The sequence below is a fragment of the Hemitrygon akajei genome, chromosome 3 (assembly GCF_048418815.1).
Source record: "Hemitrygon akajei chromosome 3, sHemAka1.3, whole genome shotgun sequence".
In the NCBI taxonomy this organism is placed as follows: Eukaryota; Metazoa; Chordata; class Chondrichthyes; order Myliobatiformes; family Dasyatidae; genus Hemitrygon; species Hemitrygon akajei.
This window is the reverse complement of record NC_133126.1, coordinates 154907868-154928045: the sequence shown is the minus strand read 5'-3', so window position 1 is coordinate 154928045 and position 20178 is coordinate 154907868. Positions and strand designations below refer to the sequence as shown.

General features: G+C 38.4%; 1 protein-coding gene and 1 long non-coding RNA gene across 9 annotated transcripts in view; one reads left to right on the top strand and one right to left on the bottom strand.

Moving 5' to 3' along the window:
• Positions 1 to 20178, bottom strand: part of LOC140725529 (uncharacterized) — a 467652-nt gene that overhangs the window by 22438 nt on the left and 425036 nt on the right. For 7 of the 8 annotated variants that reach the window (XM_073041107.1, XM_073041102.1, XM_073041106.1 and 4 more), the window contains 3 exons: positions 19689 to 19758; positions 15591 to 15694; positions 12506 to 14005 (listed from right to left, as the gene is read on the bottom strand). In XM_073041107.1, coding sequence (XP_072897208.1) covers positions 13837 to 14005; positions 15591 to 15694; positions 19689 to 19758 — 343 coding nt within the window. In that variant the 3' untranslated portion in view covers positions 12506 to 13836. Of the gene's footprint in view, positions 1 to 12505; positions 14006 to 15590; positions 15695 to 19688; positions 19759 to 20178 lie in introns of those variants that run through there. The other variant, XM_073041104.1, reaches the window with a different exon arrangement.
• Positions 3823 to 14145, top strand: LOC140725531 (uncharacterized). The gene is made up of 2 exons (XR_012098369.1): positions 3823 to 8933; positions 13841 to 14145. It is a non-coding gene; the product is annotated as an uncharacterized lncRNA (long non-coding RNA).

Here is a 20178-nt window from a genome sequence, read left to right as displayed (position 1 = left end):
AAAGCATCCCAATGTCAGTGTGTAACTATCTCCATCTGTCTACCTATGGTTTATTTGTTCTGCAGATTTCATGATCATGTGTGCTACGAGTTTCTGAGACTTAATTGCAGCTACCTACAGCAGATAAAATGTGAGCTCTGCGATGATGAGCCTTGCTGTGGCCTATGACCACTTGTGGTATGTGATCATATTTGAGGGAATGAAGTGCTATCGGCCAGCTACACCGTCTACTTCCATGCATTTTGCTGCTGTACTGTGACAACTGTGGAGTAAGTTCCTTAAGGCTGAACACACTTCTCATGAATTCTAGTAGCAAAATGTGCACTCATCCTTGTAGGAAGTTGCCATCGGAAACCCTGGAATTTCTTAGCATATTTCTTGCATTTATAGTTTTATACCACCTGTTGTAATTTCTTTTAGGGTTATATGTCTTATGCAGTGCACTAAGCGATGCGTTTATCAACTATACTGACAGAAAAGTTGAGTTAATTGAATATTTTATTAGTAATTGCACATAGTATAGTTACTGGAAATTTTAAACTTGTGAATAGATTTTGGAAGTAAGACATCAATTCAAATTTTAATGGATTCAATCCAACCAAAATAATTATCTTAAGCAATATAGGGTAATTGTCTACATTTTGTTCTTAAATCAGGAAATGCAGTCACTGAAGGATATCTGCTGGATATTTGAGATGATTTACCAAGTACATAATTTACATTTATCGATTCAGGGGAAAAAAATGTAATACTTATGCAAATGCAGAAGGCTAGCTTAGAATATTTCCTGAGTTACAATGAAGTTTTCTTCATGATTAAAAAGTATTTGTAATATTCCATAAATAACAGGGTGACCACGTGGTCATTATGTGAAGATGAAGTGTTTAGCCCTGCTGCTGCAAAGTTAATTTTCAAGTTTTTAGATTGTATATTTGATTTCATCTCAGTCAAAATCACTGTACTATTTTTCCTCCACTGTAGTTTGATTCAGGCTGTAAAAGATGAGCTCTGCAGCTTTCAGTTTGGAAGTTCCCGTAGTGTGACTAACAGATCACTACCTGAAAATCCAAGATGTGGAGCATTATTGCTCTCGTGCTTATTTGGGTTAAAAAGAAACAAATTTTGTCAATTTGTTTTTTTTTCAATGTGCATTTCTTGATACATTTGCAGATAGAGTGCAGTAGGTCAATTTAAATATCTAGCATTCTGCCCCCAAGCATTTTCTTTATTATTTGCCCCCCAAATATGTATGAAACAAATGCAAGTTGTAAACTTAAAACAACCACTGTTATTTGTTGCCAGTCATATTATACTATGTTACTATCCTTGATACTTGATTAGAATGTATGTCTCAATTCAAATTGAAAGCTTCATTCAAGCAGTTACTTTTGTATCTGCTTTGGAAACTGACAAGACAATCTCTTGTCTTCTCAAGACTAAGCAATCAAATGCACTTCCCAACCCCCCCACAATGAATCAGCTGTGGCAGTATTATCCTTTTGAGAGGAAAACATTAAGAAACAGGATTTTATGTTGCAGAAAATTATGATATGGACAGTATTCGTATTAATTGCTTTAATTACTTGCATTTTTTTAAGAAGGATTTCGTGATTTTCTAACTGCTTGTAGTGCACTCTGGCCTGACCCAATTAAATATTTAGCTGAATTATTAGATGAAGTATACTGTTGTCATTTACTTCTCATAGACTTTCATGCTGTCATTATGGTCTCCCCATATTCTGCTTAAAAAAGGATTTGAGCCTTGCTCTTGAGACACCTTCACTGCCAATAGAGTGGTAATTGGATCATATTGCCAAAAAAAACCCCTCAAATACAGGAAAATCTGTAGATGCTAGAAATCCAAGCAACACAGAAAATGCAGGAGGAACTCAGCAGGCCAGGCAGCATCTATGGAAAAGAGTAAACAGTTAATACTTCGGGCTGAGACCGTTCATCAGGAGTCCTAATGAACAGAGTTGCAAAAAAAAATCTGCTGTGAACTGTTTATATGTTATTTAACAATCTGTATTTTTGGCTTACTTTGTGGATTTATTAGAAGAAAGTGATGTTTGCTTTTCAGTATGCCACCTTGATTAACTTTCCATTCAATTGCCTAGCCTGACTTCATTGGTTGGAAGACGAAGTCCATTATTGAGGATGAGGTTTGGGGGTACTTGGAGGCACATGATAAAGTAGGCCAAAGACAGCGTGGTTTTCTTAAGGGGAAATCTTGCCTAGAATTCTTCAAGGGAATAACAGGCAGGATAGACGAAGAGTTGGTGGATGTTGTTCACCTGGATTTTGGAAAGGCTCTTGACAAAGTATTGCACATGAGTCTACTACATGAAAGCCCATGGTTTTACAGGAAAGATACTAGCATGGATAGAAAAAACACGAGGAAATCTGCAGATCCTGGAAATTCAAACAACACACACAAAATGCTGGTGGAACACAGCAGGCCAGGCAACATCTATAAGGAGAAGATTGGTTGACTGGCAGGAGACAAATAGAGGGAATAGCAGTAGCCTTTTCTGGTGACTAGTGATGCTTGGATCTCTTCATGTTATATGTCAATGAATTGATGTCTTTGTGACCACGTTTATGGATGATATAAAGATAGGTGGAGGGGCAAATAGTGTTGAGGAACTAGGAAGTGTGTGGAAGGACTTGAACAGATTAGGAGAATGGGCAAAGAAGTAGCAAATGGAATGGAATGTAGGGAATTGTATGGTCATGCACTTCAATAGGAATAAAGACATAGATGGGGAGATGGGTGCAAAGGGACTTGGGAGTCCTTGTGCTTGTTTCCCTAAAGGTTAACTTGCAGATTGAGTTGCTGAAAAGGAAGGCAACTGCAATGTTAGTATTCGTGTCGAAAGGACTAGAATATAAAAGTAAGGATGTAATGCTGAGGCTTTATAAGACATTGGTCAGACTGCATGTGGAGTATTGTGAGCAGTTTGGGCCCCTTTTCTAAGAAAAGATGTGCTGGCATTGGAGAAAGTCCAGAGGAGGTTCAGAAGAATGTTTTTGTGAATGAAAGTATGAGGAGCATTTGATAGCTCTGGGCCTTTATTCGCTGGAGTTTAGAAGACTTGGGGGCAGGGGAAATTATTGAAGCCAATATAATATTGAAAGGCCTATAGAATGGATGTGGAGAGGATATTTCCTATTTTGGGGGAGTCTTGCACCAGAGTGTACAGCCTCAGAATGCAGGGACTTCCCTTTAGAACAGAGATGAGGAAGTATTTCTTTAGCCAGAGGGTGGGGAATCTGAGAAATTTGTTGCCACGGATGGCTGTGGAGGCTGTCATTGGGTATATTTAAAGTGGAGGTTGATAGGTTCGTGATTAGTAGGGTTATCAAAGGTTACGGGGAAAAGCCAGGAGAATGGAATTAAGAGGGATAATAAATCAGCCACAATTGAATGGTGGGGCTGACTCCATTGGCTGAATAGCCTAATTCTGCTCTTATGTTTAAAGTTCCTGTTGAAGTTTAATAAGATCATAAGACATTGAAGTGGGATTAGGCCATTCAGCCCATTGAGTCTGGTTAATTACAAGAATTTTTTTTAATACAGAGATTTGGTAAAAATGTTTAAAGTAACAAATATCTGATGGTAAAAGGATACAAAGTAGTACGTGTTGTTACCCAAACTTGTGCAGATGGTGTTTTTTAAAAAGTATTAATATGTGGCTAAACTGATTACAGTTGTTGACCGTTCATACTCTAATTAGAAAAGTTAGTAATAAGAGGGGACAAATTGTTTAGTGTTCATTGAAGATGCTTAAACTTGTAGTGTTAGCCGGTTACCAGATTCATACCAAGTCTGTTGTATGGCCCATATGCTAGGTTTGTTATTCTGTTCACTTTGGTAATTACCAGGGGTTCCCAACCTTTTTTTATGCCTTGGGCCCTAGCCATTAACCGAGGGACCTGGGAACACTTGATATTAAATTATTGAGTTAGTTTGATTGAATTGGTCGATTTGCCATCCACTCTGTCCATTGATGTTATCCCATTTCTTTTGAATTGACTTACCCAATTATATTATTTGAATTAATTTGATTTGAATACCACACCTTTTCCCCTTCAGAAATTGGTCCTCATCCCAAACGGACATGTTTGAACAATCTGCTTGAATTTTCTTAATTGTTTTGTTTGTATTTCTTACAACAACGCTGCCTTTATAAAAAAAATCCAATAACCTTGCTTCTGCAGTTTATTGAAGTTGCAGCATAATATAAAGATGCAGTGAACCTTTGATTTAATATTTCACATTTTTCACTGACATGCAACTAGAGTTTAATAGTAGAAGTCTTCACGTTAGGGATTTGCCCTGTTTCCCAACTTACATAAACAACACATCAAAACTGAACTTGAGGTAAAGTTGTAATTTTTATCACTTTCTGATTTTCTTACTCTTTAAGTTGTGACTGAGCTCCTATTTGACCTCGGGTACCTAAATTTGTATGTTGTGAGTTCTCTGACAACTGCAAGGCCATTTTCACTACATAACTTGTATCTAAATTTTACAGGGTGATATGCTACTAATTAAATAACCACCAAACTTAACCGTGAGTTGTCCAAATTTATGTATGTTTGCAGTATTGAGAGCTTTGGAGTCCTCAGATAAAATATTCTCAGAGGTTAGTAACCAACTAGCTGATCAGGCAAGTAATTTCATTTAAACACAGCAGAATATGTTCACAGCTTCATATTCATAATTCTGCTTAATTGTCATGTTGTAGGTGCATGTGGTATTTATTCAAAATTGCTTAAAGTTGCTTTAAGCAATAGGGGTGTTTTGAAGGGTCACACCTAGAAGATTAGGTAACAGTAGCATTGATTTTATTGATCAGTAGGAATGTGCTTTGAAGTTTCTTTGGAGATCTTGTTTGAAGCAGTTGTGATTTTGATTGTCGGTACAGTTGTGTATGCAGATCTTGTTGATTACACTGATGTATAAAAGCCGTTTTTTTGTGAGTGCATAGATAGTGGATGCTTTAGATCAGACAAGATGATCATTTTCCAGCTGAGCAACTATTATTTGACATCTTTAGTACAATATCTGTAATAAAAATTAACAGAAAAGGGCAGTTGGGAGATGCATTTAAATTTACAGTCACTGGCAGAGGTAAGCGCAGTCTTCCAGCGTGAGCCTGTGGAAAGCATTGTGCTTGGATGGTACCCCTGGCCACGTCCTTAGATTCTGTGCAGATCATAGACAATTTTAATAACTCCCTACTTCAATTTTGCCTGCTTAAGGAACACCACTATCAGCTTGGTACCTAATAAAACAAGGTAACCTGGCCTTAATGACTACTACCCAATGACTCATCCTCCATCCTGAAGTGCTTTGAGAGGCTGGTGATGGCACACATTAACTTCAGCCTCCTAGACATTTTCAACCTACTGCAATTCACCTACTATGGAAATAGCTGTACGGTGCACACCATCCTGTTGGCCCTACACTCATGTCTGGAGCACCTGGACAATAAAGGTGCCCATGTTAGGCTATTGCTTATTGACTACAGCTCTGCCTTCAAGACTGCAGTTCCAAGGAAACTAATGTCCAACCTCCCTACACCCAGGTGTGTATTTGGAATTGGATTGTGTAGTCACTGTCTACAGATGGGGAATTTATAGGGATAGACAGCATCACTTCAGCTCCCCTCCCCCACCACTCTATTCCCTTTAGCTCATGATAGGCTAGATTCTGCACTAACTCCAATTTTGCTGATGACACCACCAAAGAGGGCTGTATAATATTAGGCTGAGCACAGGAAGAAGATAGAAAGTAAAGTAACATGCTGTCATGCTGCAACATTTCTCTCAATGTGAAGAAAATAAAATAGCTAGTTATTGTTGTCTGGAATTGGTTGGGGTGGTGGGAGGCGCTCCTGTTTCTATCAGTGGTGCTGTGATTGAGAAGGTGGAGAGCTTCCAAGTTCCTAGGAATGAAATCACCAAAGCCTGTCCGGAATCATCAATGGAGTTGCCACAGCCAAGAAAGATCACCTGCACCTCTACTTCCTCATGAGGTTATAGAAATCTGGCAAGAATCGATGTACCATAGAAAGCATCCTATCCAGGTGCCTGACAGCTTTGTATGGCAACTACTCTAGCAGGAAGCAATGGAATTGTTGACATAGCTCATCGCATCATCGAAACCAGCCTTTCCTCCATGGACTCTTGTCTCAATAAAGCAGAAAATAAAACAATGACCCCAACCCATCCGGCATTCTTTCTTCTCCCTCCTCCCATTGAGGAGAAGATACAAAAGACAGAAAGCATGTACCACCAGACTCAAGGCCAGCTTACACACACTGCAGATGCTGTGGTCAAATCAAGACGTACAAAAAAGCTGGATGAACTCAGCAGGTTGGGCAGCATCTGTTGAAAGGAGCAGTCAACGTTTCGGGTCGGGACCCTTCGTCAGGACCAGCTTCTTTACTGTTTTAAAATTCTTGAATGGTTCTCTAAGATAAGATGTCCTCTTGATTTCACAATCTGCCTCATTATGGCCTTGCATTTTATTGTCTACCTGCACTGCACTTTGTATTAACTCAGTGCACTTGTAAACTGATTGTATGGATGACATGAAAGATACGTGTTTCGCTACCTTGGTACCTGTGACAAATATAAACCACTTTAGGGTTTTGAAGATCGTCCTTGGAATGCCTTTTTTTTCTAATGACTATTGTCATAATTACTTTTGTATTTAGTACACAGTCAATGAAATGCGGACTAATTGGCTTACAAAGTGATCAGTGTTCAAGTGTAGTGAAATGAGCAACGTATGAATTTAAGGATCGTGGAAACATCAATTCAATCAACATGTCCTTGTTGATGGTACTGGTAAGCAAAATGTTATCTTGCCATCTATGTAAAAGTAACATCATAATGAAGTACAGAATACTGATCTACTTTGACTTTATATAACACATACTTGGGATTTTAAAATATTTTAGTTTGCAGCCATTAATTCATAATCAAAGTAATGCCTTTTTAAACTTGAATATTTTGTTTAATATCACTGATGTACTTCTGGTAGTATTGATATTCATATAACCATATAACAATTACAGCACGGAAACAGGCCATCTCGGCCCTTCTAGTCCGTGCTGAACGCTTACTCTCACCTAGTCCCACCTACCTGCACTCAGCCCATAATCCTTCATTCCTTTCCTGTCCATATACCTATCCATTTTTTAAAAAATGACAAAATCGAACCTGCCTCTACCACTTCTACTGGAAGCTCGTTCCACACAGCTACCACTCTCTGAGTAAAGAAGTTCCCCCTCGTGTTACCCCTAAACTTTTGCCCCTTAACTCTCAACTCATGTCCTCTTGTTTGAATTTCCCCTACTCTCAATGGAAAAAGCCTACCCATGTCAACTCGATCTATCCTCCTCATAATTTTAAATACCTCTATCAAGTCCCCCCTCAACTTTCTACGCTTCAAAGAATAAAGACTTAACTTGTTCAACCTTTGTAACTTAGGTGCTGAAACCTAGGTTATCTATTATGCTTTTAATTGGTAGAACTCCACAAGTAGTGAGTTCCTGAGATAGTTAAGAAAAAAAGTTCATTCGTTTAGAGTGCTATACACAACTTATTGTACAACTCAAATTTTAGATCCATCTTTGAGATGCAGTTAATTGTTAATGATATGTTAGCACAAAACAATTTCAATAATAGACTCTACACCATGTGGACTTTTTTTTAACAAAATACAGTGAATTCCAGTTAATTGAGACATTGTGACCAGTACATTTTGACCCAATTAAGTGGCTGTCCAAATTAGCTGAAGTTTAATGGAAATAGTTAAAAGGTATAATGAAGCAAATTACTGTTTAACTGAGTAATAATTGGTGTATTTAAATGAAGAAATTAGACACCACCAATACTACTACAGTACTATTAATTGCTAATAGTTATCAACAGTGAAATTCATCTTGCGTGTTCTTACGATTGACTAAATGAACAAATTCAGCACATACTTAGTGCAGACATTAGACTGCCTTCATACAATGCTTTAGATATTTACATCCTCCAAATCTTCATTTTCATTGTAACGTTCAAGAGACCTTCAAATTCTTCGTAATTCCTAACTTGTTGAAGTAGTGAAATCATTTCATCTTCAATCCTGGCCGTTTCTAGAATCTCCAAGCCTGAATGCTTGAAACTGCCGTGAGCAAAACAGTTCCTAATTGTCTTGCTGCTTATTTCCCAACTATCAATGATAAAAATCACTGCTTTTTGAATACAGACACTTAACTGACACTGTATTAAAAATTGATTGCTCTAAGCAAGATGCTGTGTCTAATGGCAATGCAAATGTAGATGGTTGACTCTAGAAACTGATCGGCAACAATCTCTTGCCCCAATTAAGTGGATGAGTGTCTCAAATAGCAAAAGGAATCCTGGTTATTTTCCTGAGTTTAGTTTTGTTCTTTGAGTTGTCCCAAACTGGCTACCCCAATTAATCGGTGGCCCAATTCACTGGAATCCACTGTATTTTAAAGAAAAACACGTTTAATTTTTTTTTTGCTGTGATTTTAAAAAAACTCTGGATTTATGGTTATATAAAATGGGCAAATTTCCCATACTGTTGAATGTTACTCGTATTAATAGCTTACTACACTCTTAATTCATTTTATACATGTTGTACAGCAGTATAGTAAAATTTCCAATAAGTGATATAATAGTTGGTAGCAGATCATTGGGTTTTCCTAAATAATGTCTTCATTCTTAAGAAAGACTTGTAAAAGAGCTAAGGTTGGCTAACATCTAATCACCAAGATACTGCTGCATGCAATCTTAAGAAGAAACTATCCTTTCTGATACTCCTTTGATTTCTCTTTAACCTTGTTGATCACTTCAGGTGTACAAATAATGAAAAGGAAAGATTTTTTACAGTTAATCTGGTAAGTGCTCACTTGCATTTGACAGTGGGTAGTCAATGACATTTAAGCAACAATTAATGTTCACAGTGGTAAAAAAAAACATGATATCTCAAATGTTTTATCTGATGTCACATCAGTTACATCAGCAGAGTGTACGTGTGTGTTCTTAACTTTTAATTTGTTAAATATTTAAATTTATTAAGAAACCTCTTGTTATCTTCTAAATGTTGTCTCCTGAGTCTTGAATGTTACCTCCTCTACCAAGTTGCTTTAGCATTTTCCTCTTTCCTCAAACCTTTGACCACTATTGTCATCTGGATTGCTAGTTTGTAGGAGACAGCATGATCTGAACAGTTATGTAGTTTTATTCGGTACTGTTTATTCAACTCTACCTTAATAACATTACACTTTGAGATATTTTGTAATAAGTGAACAAAATTGCCATTCTTTCCCTTTGTAATGTGTCAATTGTAGGGTGAATTTTAGAACAGCAGTACATAACAATGTTCTAATCAGTGAAAGGACTGAAAAATCATTTGTATGTTCAATTACTGTACACAGTAGGGTTGGTAAAGTTTTTAAAATCCCCTAAATTCTTCATATTATAGTTAAGAATTAATTCCTTTTCTTAGTATTTGATTTTGTATTACACTACAGCCTACAGTTACTGAAAGTCAATGAGCATGTTTGAAGAGAAAATATTTACATTTGTCAATACAGCTCAAAAATAATGGATAAGTATACAGTAGGAATAGGATGTACAGCCACAACATACCAGCCCCCTCACTTCTCACTACAAGCATAGGGAGAGGTAGTTCTGAATTTCTAAAAGCAAAAATAAACTATGTCTTGCCTCATTGCTCTGAATAGTCTATTCCAATTCTCCCACATACTGAAAGATGTTTCACATAGATCAATGCCATTATTCGTCAGGGTCCAAAGAATGAATTATATTGTCAAGTGCACAGGTGTCTAGTGTGACATTATTCAATCCAGAAATCCTCATGATTGAACTCAAATTAAAAAATACAATATTTGAAAGCTGGTCCTGTGATAGCACTATTGTCTAATACTTGACTTTTATTGAAGGATCTTTGAACTACAGACAAGCCTACAATGCGTATAGTTAAGGCATACTCACATGCTTTTTGTTACTTTCTATCCAAAAGTCACCAATGTGCCATTCTATTTCATAACTTAATCAGCTTCCAACTTTGAAAGATTACCAGAAAAATTCCCAATAGTGGAAACAATTTTTATATATGTAAGTGAATTAATAGACATATTTATATATATATATGTATTCATCTAGACATACGGTACCTATAAAAAGTATTCACCTGACTTAGAAAGTTCTATGTTTTATTGTTTTACAACATTGAATCACGTTGATTTAATTTGGCTTTTATTGACAATGATCAACAGAAAAAGACTACTAACCCCCTTCAAGTCAGTATTTAGTAGATGCACTTTAGGCAGCTATTACAGCCTTGAGTCTGTGTGAATAAGTCTTTATCAGCTTTGCACATCTGGATACTGCAATTTTTCCCCATTCTTTACAAAACGGCTTAAGCTCTGTCAGATTGAATGGGGATTGTGTGTAAACAGCCACTTTCATGTTCAGCCACAAATTCTCAATTAGATTGAAGTCTGGACTCTGACTTGGCCACTCCAGGACATTAACTTTGATGTTTTTAAGCCATTTCTGTGTAGTGTTGGCTTTATGCTTGGGGTCATTGTCTTGCTGGAAAACAAATCTCCCAAGTCATAGTTTTCTTGCAGACTACATCAGGTTTTCCCTGTATTTTATTGTATTCATTTTACCCTCTAACTTCACAAGCCCTTCCAGGGCCGACTGCAGTGAAGCGTTCACTCAGCATGGTGCTGCCACCACCATACTTAAAGGTAGGGATGGTGTGATTTTTGATGATGTGCGGTGTTTGGCTTACACCAAAGGTAGTGTTATGTCTGATGGCTTAAAAAGCTCAATTTTGGTTTCATCAGACCATAGAACCTCTCTCCAGCTGACTCCAGAATCTCTCCGATGCCTTCTGACAAACTCCAGCCAAGATTTTTTTCCCAGCAGTGGCTTTCTCTGTACCACTTTCCCATAAAGCTGCAATAGGTGATGCAGCCGGGCAAGTTGTTGTATGTGGAGTCTCTCCCGTCTCAGCTACTGGAGCTTGCAACTCCTCCAGAGTTGTCACAGGTCTCTTGGTGGCCTCCCTCACTAAGTCCCATTCTTGCATGGTCACTCAGTTTTTGAGGATGGCCTGCGCTCAGCAGATTTACAGCTGTGCCATATTCCTTCCATTTCTTGATGATTGTCAACTGTACTCCAAGGGGATATTCAGTGACTTCGAAATTTTCTTGTATCCATCTCCTGACATGCTTTTCAATAACATCTTAGCAGAGTTACTTTACTCCATGCACTATACTTGCAGTTCTTGCATGACCTTTATCCTCCTCCACCTCACCATCTGCTCTAACTCTGGTTCCCCTCCCCCTGCAAATCTAGTTTAAACCCCCTGGAGCAGCACTAGCAAACCTTCCCACAAGGATGTTAGTCCCCCTCCAGTTCAGGTGCAACCCGTCCTGTCGGAACAGGTCCCACCTTCCCTAGAACAAAGCCCAATTGTCCAGAAACATGAATCTCTCCTTCCTGCACCAACTCCTTAGCCACATTTAGCTGCATTGTCTTCCTATATCTAGCCTCACTAGCACATGGCACGGGTAGCAATCCTGAGATTGCAACCTTGGAGGTCCTGTCCTTCAACTTTGCACCTAGCTCCCTAAACACTTTGCAGGACCTCCTCCTCCCTATCCACGTCATTGGCCCCTACATGGACCACAACATCTGGCTGCTCACCCTCCCTCTTGAGAATACTGAGAACTTGATCTGAGATATCATGAACCCTGGCACCAGGGAGGCAACAGACCATTCAGGATTCTCAATCTCTCCCACAGAACCTCCTATCTGTCCCCCTAACAGTGGGAGTAAACGGGACCTTTTCAGAATGGTAGGCAGTGACTAGTGGGTCCCAGCAAGGCTCAGTGCTGGGACCCCAGTTGTTCACAATATATATTAATGATTTAGACGAGGGAATTAAATGCAGCATCTCCAAGTTTGTGGATGACACGAAGCTGAGCGGTGGTGTTAGCTGTGAGGAGGATGCTAAGAGGATGCAGGTGACTTGGATAGGTTAGGTGAGTGGGCAAATTCATGGCAGATGCAATTTAATGTGGATAAATGTGAGGTTATCCACTTTGCTTGCAAGAACAGGAAAACAGATTATTATCTGAACGGTGGCCAATTAGGAAAAGGGGAGGTGCAACGAGACCTGGGTGTCATTGTACACCAGTCATTGAAGGTGGGCATGCAGGTACAGCAGGCGGTGAAAAAGGCAAATGGTATGTTGGCATTCATAGCAAAAGGATTTGAGTACAGGAGCAGGGAGGTTCTACTGCAGTTGTACAAGGCCTTGGTGAGACCGCACCTAGAGTATTGTGTGCAGTTTTGGTCCCCTAGTCTGAGGAAAGACATTCTTGCCATAGAGGGAGTACAGAGAAGGTTCACCAGATTGATTCCTGGGATGGCAGGACTTTCATATGAAGAAAGACTGGATTGTCTAGGCTTATACTCACTGGAATTTAGAAGATTGAGGGGGGATCTTATTGAAACGTATAACATTCTAAAGGGATTGGACAGGTTAGATGCAGGAAGATTGTTTCCAATGTTGGGTAAGTCCAGAATGAGGGGTCACAGTTTAAGGATAAAGGGGAAGCCTTTTAGGACCGAGATGAGGAAAAACTTCTTCACACAGAGAGTGGTGAATCTGTGGAATTCTCTGCCACAGGAAACAGTTGAGGCCGGTTCATTGGCTATAGTTAAGAGGAAGTTAGATATGGCCCTTGTGGCTAAAGGGATCAGGGGGTATGGAGAGAAAGCAAGTACAGGGTTCTGAGTTGGATGATCAGCCATGATCATACTGAATGGCGGTGCAGGCTCGAAGGGCCGAATGGCCTACTCCTGCACCTATTTTCTATGTTTCTATGTTTACTTGGAGTGTTCTTTTGTCTTCATGGTGTAGTATCCTGCCAAAAACTGACCCACCAGTAGTTTTTTTACCATCATCAATTGAAACACCTTGACTCACACAGGTGATCTGCATTTAAGTAATTATGTGACTTCTAAAACCAATTGGTTGCACCAGTAATGATTTGGTGTGTCATATTAAAGGGGGTAAAAACTTATGTGATCAAATATTTTGTGATTTTATATTTAGAATTAATTTAGATCATTTTGTAGAGCTCTGTTTTCACTCTCATGTCAAAGTCTTTCTGTTGATCAGTGTCAGAAAAAAAAACACCCAATTAAATCCAATGTGATTCAAAATTGTAAAACAATAAAACATGAAAACTTCTGGGGGGTGTGGTAAGTACTTGTTATAGGCACTGTATATTTAACAGTGTTGAATATTCAAGTATGTTCAAGAATTTATATATTCTTCCCATACCGCAACTCCAAATCAGAAACAGGGATTTTGCATTTTCTGTTCCAGAATGCTTATTTAAAAAATATACATATCTGCTATTCAGGCTGCAGGAAATCAATCTTCACTGAATGAAAATTGCTTGCTTTAAAATCTGACATTTTTTTCCCAATACAGCTAGAAAATAACTGTTATACAAGTAATTTTACAAATTAGACAGTATATAAAGCAACTTGTTCCTTACAAGCAATTGCAAATTATGCAGTGAAGACAAAATATTAAAAGCAAATTGCCAGTATGACATTAAAATTAAATAGAATATAATTTTTGAGCACATTATTACATATTAATGGAAGAATTAGACAAAATATCTGAATTTTTTTTTCTTTTCTAATTGCAGGGATCCATTACTAATTTGTACATTTCCATTTTCAGGCATTTGTACTATTATTTGACAGCAAATGCATTGGATGCCAACCATGAGCTAGCAAAGTCAAAGACTGACATATGTCATATCCCACAGCAAATAAGAAATACACTGGGAGCAGCCAATGTAACAAAAAGATCCTTGGACTCACAGGCAAAGGCACTGTTAAATGCCTAGAGAAAAAAAAACAATAGATGTGGTTAAGGATTCAAACTATCTGGTAGAAAATACAGATCACAATTCCTGTAATGTAGAATGTAACTTGCTGTCTTTTATAATGCTTCCTCAAAAAGAAATAAACCTGTACTTTGTATTGGTGCTGTAATTTTGTATTGATTTTCAAGAATTGTTTTGATTACTTTTGGTTTTAGAAAAATTTATTTTAATGTTAAAACTCAACAGTTGTGTTCAAGTTGTTACCCTCACAGAAACAGGCCCTTTGGCCCCAGCAGGTCCTTACCCTTCTTTGCCTTACTTAATGATATATTTGTCTAAATGCCTCTTAAACATGGTGATTCGATCTCATCTGACATCGAGTTCCAAAAAATAAACTGCTTCTCCAACCACCTTCCTCTTAAACCTGCATTGTTTTTTTTGATATCCCTATTGGATATCAAACAGGAGTATGGGTAAGAGCTTTGTGCGTCAGAAGCTGGGAATACTGGACAGTGCCCACGTGTTGTGCTTTATTGTCTCATGATAATGTTGAGGCTTGGGCAGCATCTGTAGGGTGCAGGTATGGTTTGATGAGAGCAGAGAGTAAAAGGAGATTTATTTAGAATTGACTTGCAGAAACCCCAGTTAAATGCACAAATAACCCAAATGGAAGAAATTCATAGAAGTTCAAGATATCTAACCTCAGGTTCCCTTAAGAGGATGAATAGTGGATAATTGCAGTGTGGCTGATGTAGAACCACTTCAGAATTAATAGTTTAAAAAAAGTAATCAGTAGTATGTTGCAATGTGAAATAAAACTGTTGGAGTAATTGTCTGACCTAAAATTCCTATTTACAAATTATAGAGAATTAAGAGGCCACCTTCTTTGAGAAAACAACATGTTAGAAGAGAAAATGAAGTGGCTGTAGTGCATGAATTTTAGCAAAGCATTTGACAAGGTACAAGCAACTGAGGAGATAGAAAAACAATTAAGGATATGTTTTTGCTTTCCAAATGTTATTCTACAATTTGCACAGCCATCTATTTGTCTTGTCTGGGTTTTAATTAATGTCACCTGTTAAACAATTGGGATGAGCTAATTCCAACTGGTAATATCAAAATCTAGACTTCCTTTTTTAAAATGGAAGGGGAAACTCCCAGCACAACTGTGACATTGTTAGTACCCCCTTCAGTTACAAGTAGTCTCAGTTTGCAAAAATACTGGTCAGTCACTTCCAACTGTATATTCCAAAGATAACAAGGATTAGTTAATAAAAACATAAATAGAGGAATTACTCTCTTTAGTTCCCCAAAAAAGCTTTTCAGTATTTCTTATACCAAATTAACACTTAAAATGATTAACAGTCTACCTTTTACCATTAACTGAACAAGTGCATATTTTGATGATCATTTTTGATAATCATTTTCCACCAAGCGCTTTATTCCACTTTCTAAATTAAATAACAATGTAGAATCTTAAACAGTTCAAATAAAATTTAAGGGTTTTGTTTTCAATCTGAATATACTACTTAGTTTAAAAAAATCTATATATGTTAACTTGTACTTAATTGCATAACCAGAATTAAATGTCAATACACTTACGTATAAGGCTCCGATCGAGCATTTCGTACCATTAGAAAAATGAAGAGACCAGCTTCAAGATTTAAAGCAAATGAAGTCACTTTGTCAAGCAGAACAACGAATCCCTGTGAATATCAACAGCAATAATGGAACATTAAAATACTACATACATTTTGTTACTGTTTTTTGTTTTTTATGAATGATTTGGATCAGAATGCAGAAGAGCTGCTTGGCAAGTTTGACAATATAAAAACTGGTACTGTAATCAATAGCGAAGGAGGTTGCAAAGGATACGGAGGGTCATAGATCATTTGGAAAGATGGTAGAGTTACGGCAGAAGGCAATTCATTTTGGGACATCAAATACAATACATATAACTGACAGGGACCTCAATATTAATGGAGGGGGTAAGTTCACAGACACAAGAGATTCTGCAGATGATGGAAATCCACAGTAACACACAAAATGCTGGAGGAACTGAACAGGTCAGGAAGCACCAATGGAAATGAATAAAGAGTGAAGATCCTTCATCAGGACTCGAACCTCCCTGAAATTACAACACAGGTGGATAGGATTGTAAAAGACAAAATTTGATATGGGATGTCATATTGCAGATGTATAGAATGTCAGACCACACCTGGAGTATTGTGTACATTTCTGATTGCCACACTACTAGATAGATGAGGTAGCATTGGAAAGCGTAAAAGTGAGAATAAAAAATGTTTCCTCGAATCGAGAACTTTATAAGGTGAGATTGGAGAGGCTTGGTTTATCATTGTTGGGACATAAGAGGTTGAGGTTGTGCTTGCAGAAGTTTATAAAAGTATGAGGGCAGAGATAGGATATATATTGTTTTTTCTCTAGAATGTGAGAAGTCCAAAACTAAAGGTGAGTGAAAAATATAAAGGAGATCTGAGGGGCAAGTTTTTCCACACAAAGTACGTTGCTTATATGTAACAAACTGCCAGAGGCAGATACAATTAATATTTAAAATATATTTGGACAGGAAAGTAGAGGAGTATGGGCCTGATGCGGTAAGAAGAAATTAGTGTAGATAGGTAATTTGGCTGAAGAGCCTGTTTCTGTCCAATGCAACTTCATTATTCTACAGCTTTTAGGGCAGAGCAGACTCATAATTTGTGATTTATAATGGGAAGCAAACATGTTAAATGGGCTTATTTGTTACAAACCAGTTGTGAAATCTGGTGATATTCACTGTTTCTCAAAGGCAGGTCAAATTTTTTGAGGATGTGACTAAACAGATTGATGAAGGAAGAGCAATAGATGTAGTGCAGTGGATTTCAGCAAGGCATTTGATAAGGTACCCCATGCAAGGCTTACTGAGAAAGTAAAGAGACATGGGATCCAAGGGGACATTGCTTTGTGGATCCAGAACTGGCTTGCCCACAGAAGGCAAAGAGTGGTTGTAGATGGGTCATATTCTGCATGGAGGTTGGTGACCAGTGGTGTACCTTAGGGATCTGTTCTGGGACCTCTACTCTTTGTGATTTTTATAAATGACCTGGATGAGGAAGTGGAGGGATGGGTTAGTGAATTTGTTAATGACACAAAGGAAAGGGGTGTTGTGGATAGTGTGGAGGGCTGTCAGAGGTCACAGCTGGATATTGATAGGATGCAAAGCTGGGTTGAGAAGTGGCAGATGGAGTTCAACCCAGCTAAGTGTGAGGTGGTTCATTTTGTTGGGTCAAATATGATGGGAGAATATAGTATTAATGGTAAGACTCCTGGCAGTGTGGAGGCTTATTCCCAGGGCTGAAATGGCTAGCATGAGAGGGCATAGTTTTAAGGTGCTTGGAAGTAGATACAGAGGAGATGTTAGGAGTAAGTTTTTTTTTACGCAGAGTGGTGAGTGTGTGGAATGGGCTGCCTGTGGTGGAAATGATAGGATCTTTTAAGAGACTCCTGCATAGGTACATGGTGCTTAGAAAAATAGAGGGCTATGGGTAATCCTAGGTAGTTCTAAGGAAAGGACATGTTCAGCACAGCTTTGTGGATTCAAGAACTAAACTACTTCAGAAAACTAGAAATATACAGTCTATGTTAAAGCAAATTGGGGGGGGGGGGCGGGGGGGAACCACTGAGCAGAACTTCGACGGGACCGATCACTTAAACTGACAATAAGATCTGTTCAGGTACGCACTTGCTGACATGCCAAATCCTTTCCATCGTCTACAGGGTAGAAACCAGAATTGCACTTTAGTGCTCTCTGCTTGACTGGACGAGTGCAATAATATCCATGAGCTTGTCATCACACAAAACTGCTGGCTTGATCTGCACCACATCTACCAGCCTGTTCATTTGTTCTATAATCAGTGCAGCACTGCTGCAGGGTTCAGTAATTTCTTTTTGCTATTACTCTTAAAATATTGTGTATTCACTCACTTGGACTACCAATCTCCAAACCCTGAAAACTGTCACCAAGGACGTGGGCAGCGGGTGCTCGGGAACAACACTGCCACCTGCAGGTCTTCTGCCAAGCTGAACATCTTCATGCCCTCCAAATACACTCCCTGGCCACTTGTACACTAATGCAAATATCTAATCAGACAATCATGTGGCCGTGACTCGCTGCATAAAAACATGAAGACTTGATGGCGAAGAAATGATCTGGATGATAATGTGGTAAATTGGATCAGCAAATTTGCTGATAAAAAGATTGGAGGTGTAGTGGACAGCGAAGAAGGTTTTCAAAGCTTGCAGGGGGATTTGGACCAGCTGGAAAAATAGGCTGAAAAATGGCAGATGGAGTTTAATACAGACAAGTGTGAGGTATTGCACTTTGGAAGGACAAACCAAGGTAGAACATACAAGGTAAATGGTAGGACACGGAGGAGTGCAGTAGAACAGAGGGATCTGGGAATACAGATACATAATTCCCCAAAAGTGGTATCACAGGTAGATAGGGTAGTAAAGAGAGCTTTTGGTACATTGAACTTTATAAATCAAAGTATTGAGTATAAGGGTTGGAATGTTATGGTGAGGTTGTATAAGGCATTCATGAGGCCGAATTTGGAGTATTGTGTGCAGTTTTGGTCATCGAATTACAGGAAGGATATTAATAAGGTTGAAAGAGTGCAGAAAAGGTTTACAAGGATGTTGCCAGGACTTGAGAAACTGAGTTACAGAGAAAGGTTGAATAGGTTAGGACTTTATTCCCTGGAGCATAGAACGAGGGGAGATTTGATAAAGGTATATAAAATTATGATGGGTATAAATAGAGTGAATGCAAGTAGGCTTTTTCCACTGAGGTTAGGGGAGAAGAAAACCAGAGGACATGGGTTAAGGGTGAAGGGGGAAAAGTTTAAAGGGAACATTGGGGGAGGGGACTGCTTCACATAGAGAGTGGTGGGAGTGTGGAATGAGTTGCCAGATGAAGTGGTAAATGTAGGCTCACGTTTAACATTTAAGAAAAACTTGGACAGGTACATGGATGAGAGGTGCATGGAGGGATATGGGCCAGGGTGCAGGTCAGTGGACTAGGCAGAAAAATGATTCGGCACAGCCAAGAAGGGCCGAAAGGCCTGTTTCTGTGCTGTAATGTTCTATGGTTCTACATGTGATCTAAGAAATGAAATATAGTCCTCTTACAGAATCCTTCATCAGTGATCACAAGGTGACCCAAGGCTGGTCTTGCCAACCATGCCAAAATCCCAAACAGAGAAAAAAGATTTTAGGTTTTAATGATTCTATTTCTGATAGTCACATATAGCTGTTAAGCTGGGGGAGTGGTGTGTGAGGATGCAACCAGTCCGCTGAAGCAATTCACAGCAGATCTTCATATCTAGTTAGGTGAAAGTAGTTTTGGCTTAGCTGCGCTGGACCTCCTGTGCTTTCCTGCAGAAAGACTCACTCCAATTAACACAACTGTCAGGCAACTGCTGAGTTCAGGTGGCTCACTGTTCTGCAAAAGATGTATGTGAAAATGCTCCTCTCCCACTAGCAAGATACATTTTCATTCAAAGTGAAATTAAGTTTGTAAATATCAGTGCCTGGGAATCAACAGCTAAATGCTGACACATTAGGCCTGTCCTAGAGCCCACCTTTACAAAACTACATGCAGTACAATGGATTATTATCCATTACTTATTGTTAACTTACCTTTGGATTTGACAGAGCCACCAGAAAAATTATACCAAATCCCAGAAGGCAAACTAATCCTTGAGTCACACTGGAGAAAGATAGCAATTATATTAATTAATGCCATGTATTTTTTAAAAAAGAAATGAAATATTGTCTGAACATCTTACTTGTATCAGCTTGAATATACTGCTAGCTAATATGTAAAGGTAATTTACAAAACCATAGGTTAAGAAATACAGAACAAAATGGTGAAAATAACTGATCAAAACATGAGGCAGTCAAGAGGTTTCAAAGGGACAATTTCAGAGCATATATCCACAATATCCCTAGCTACAGTATTCCCTGTGTATATTTCGAATAATCCCTACTTCCATTTTTGACAGGGCCCTATTGTTCGTTCATTTTGAATCTCATGAAAGATCTCATTTCAGAATTCATTCTATACCTTTTAATTTAAAGAAGTTCCTTAAATATTAATGTTTTGGAACTATACAGCTGGAATCCACAG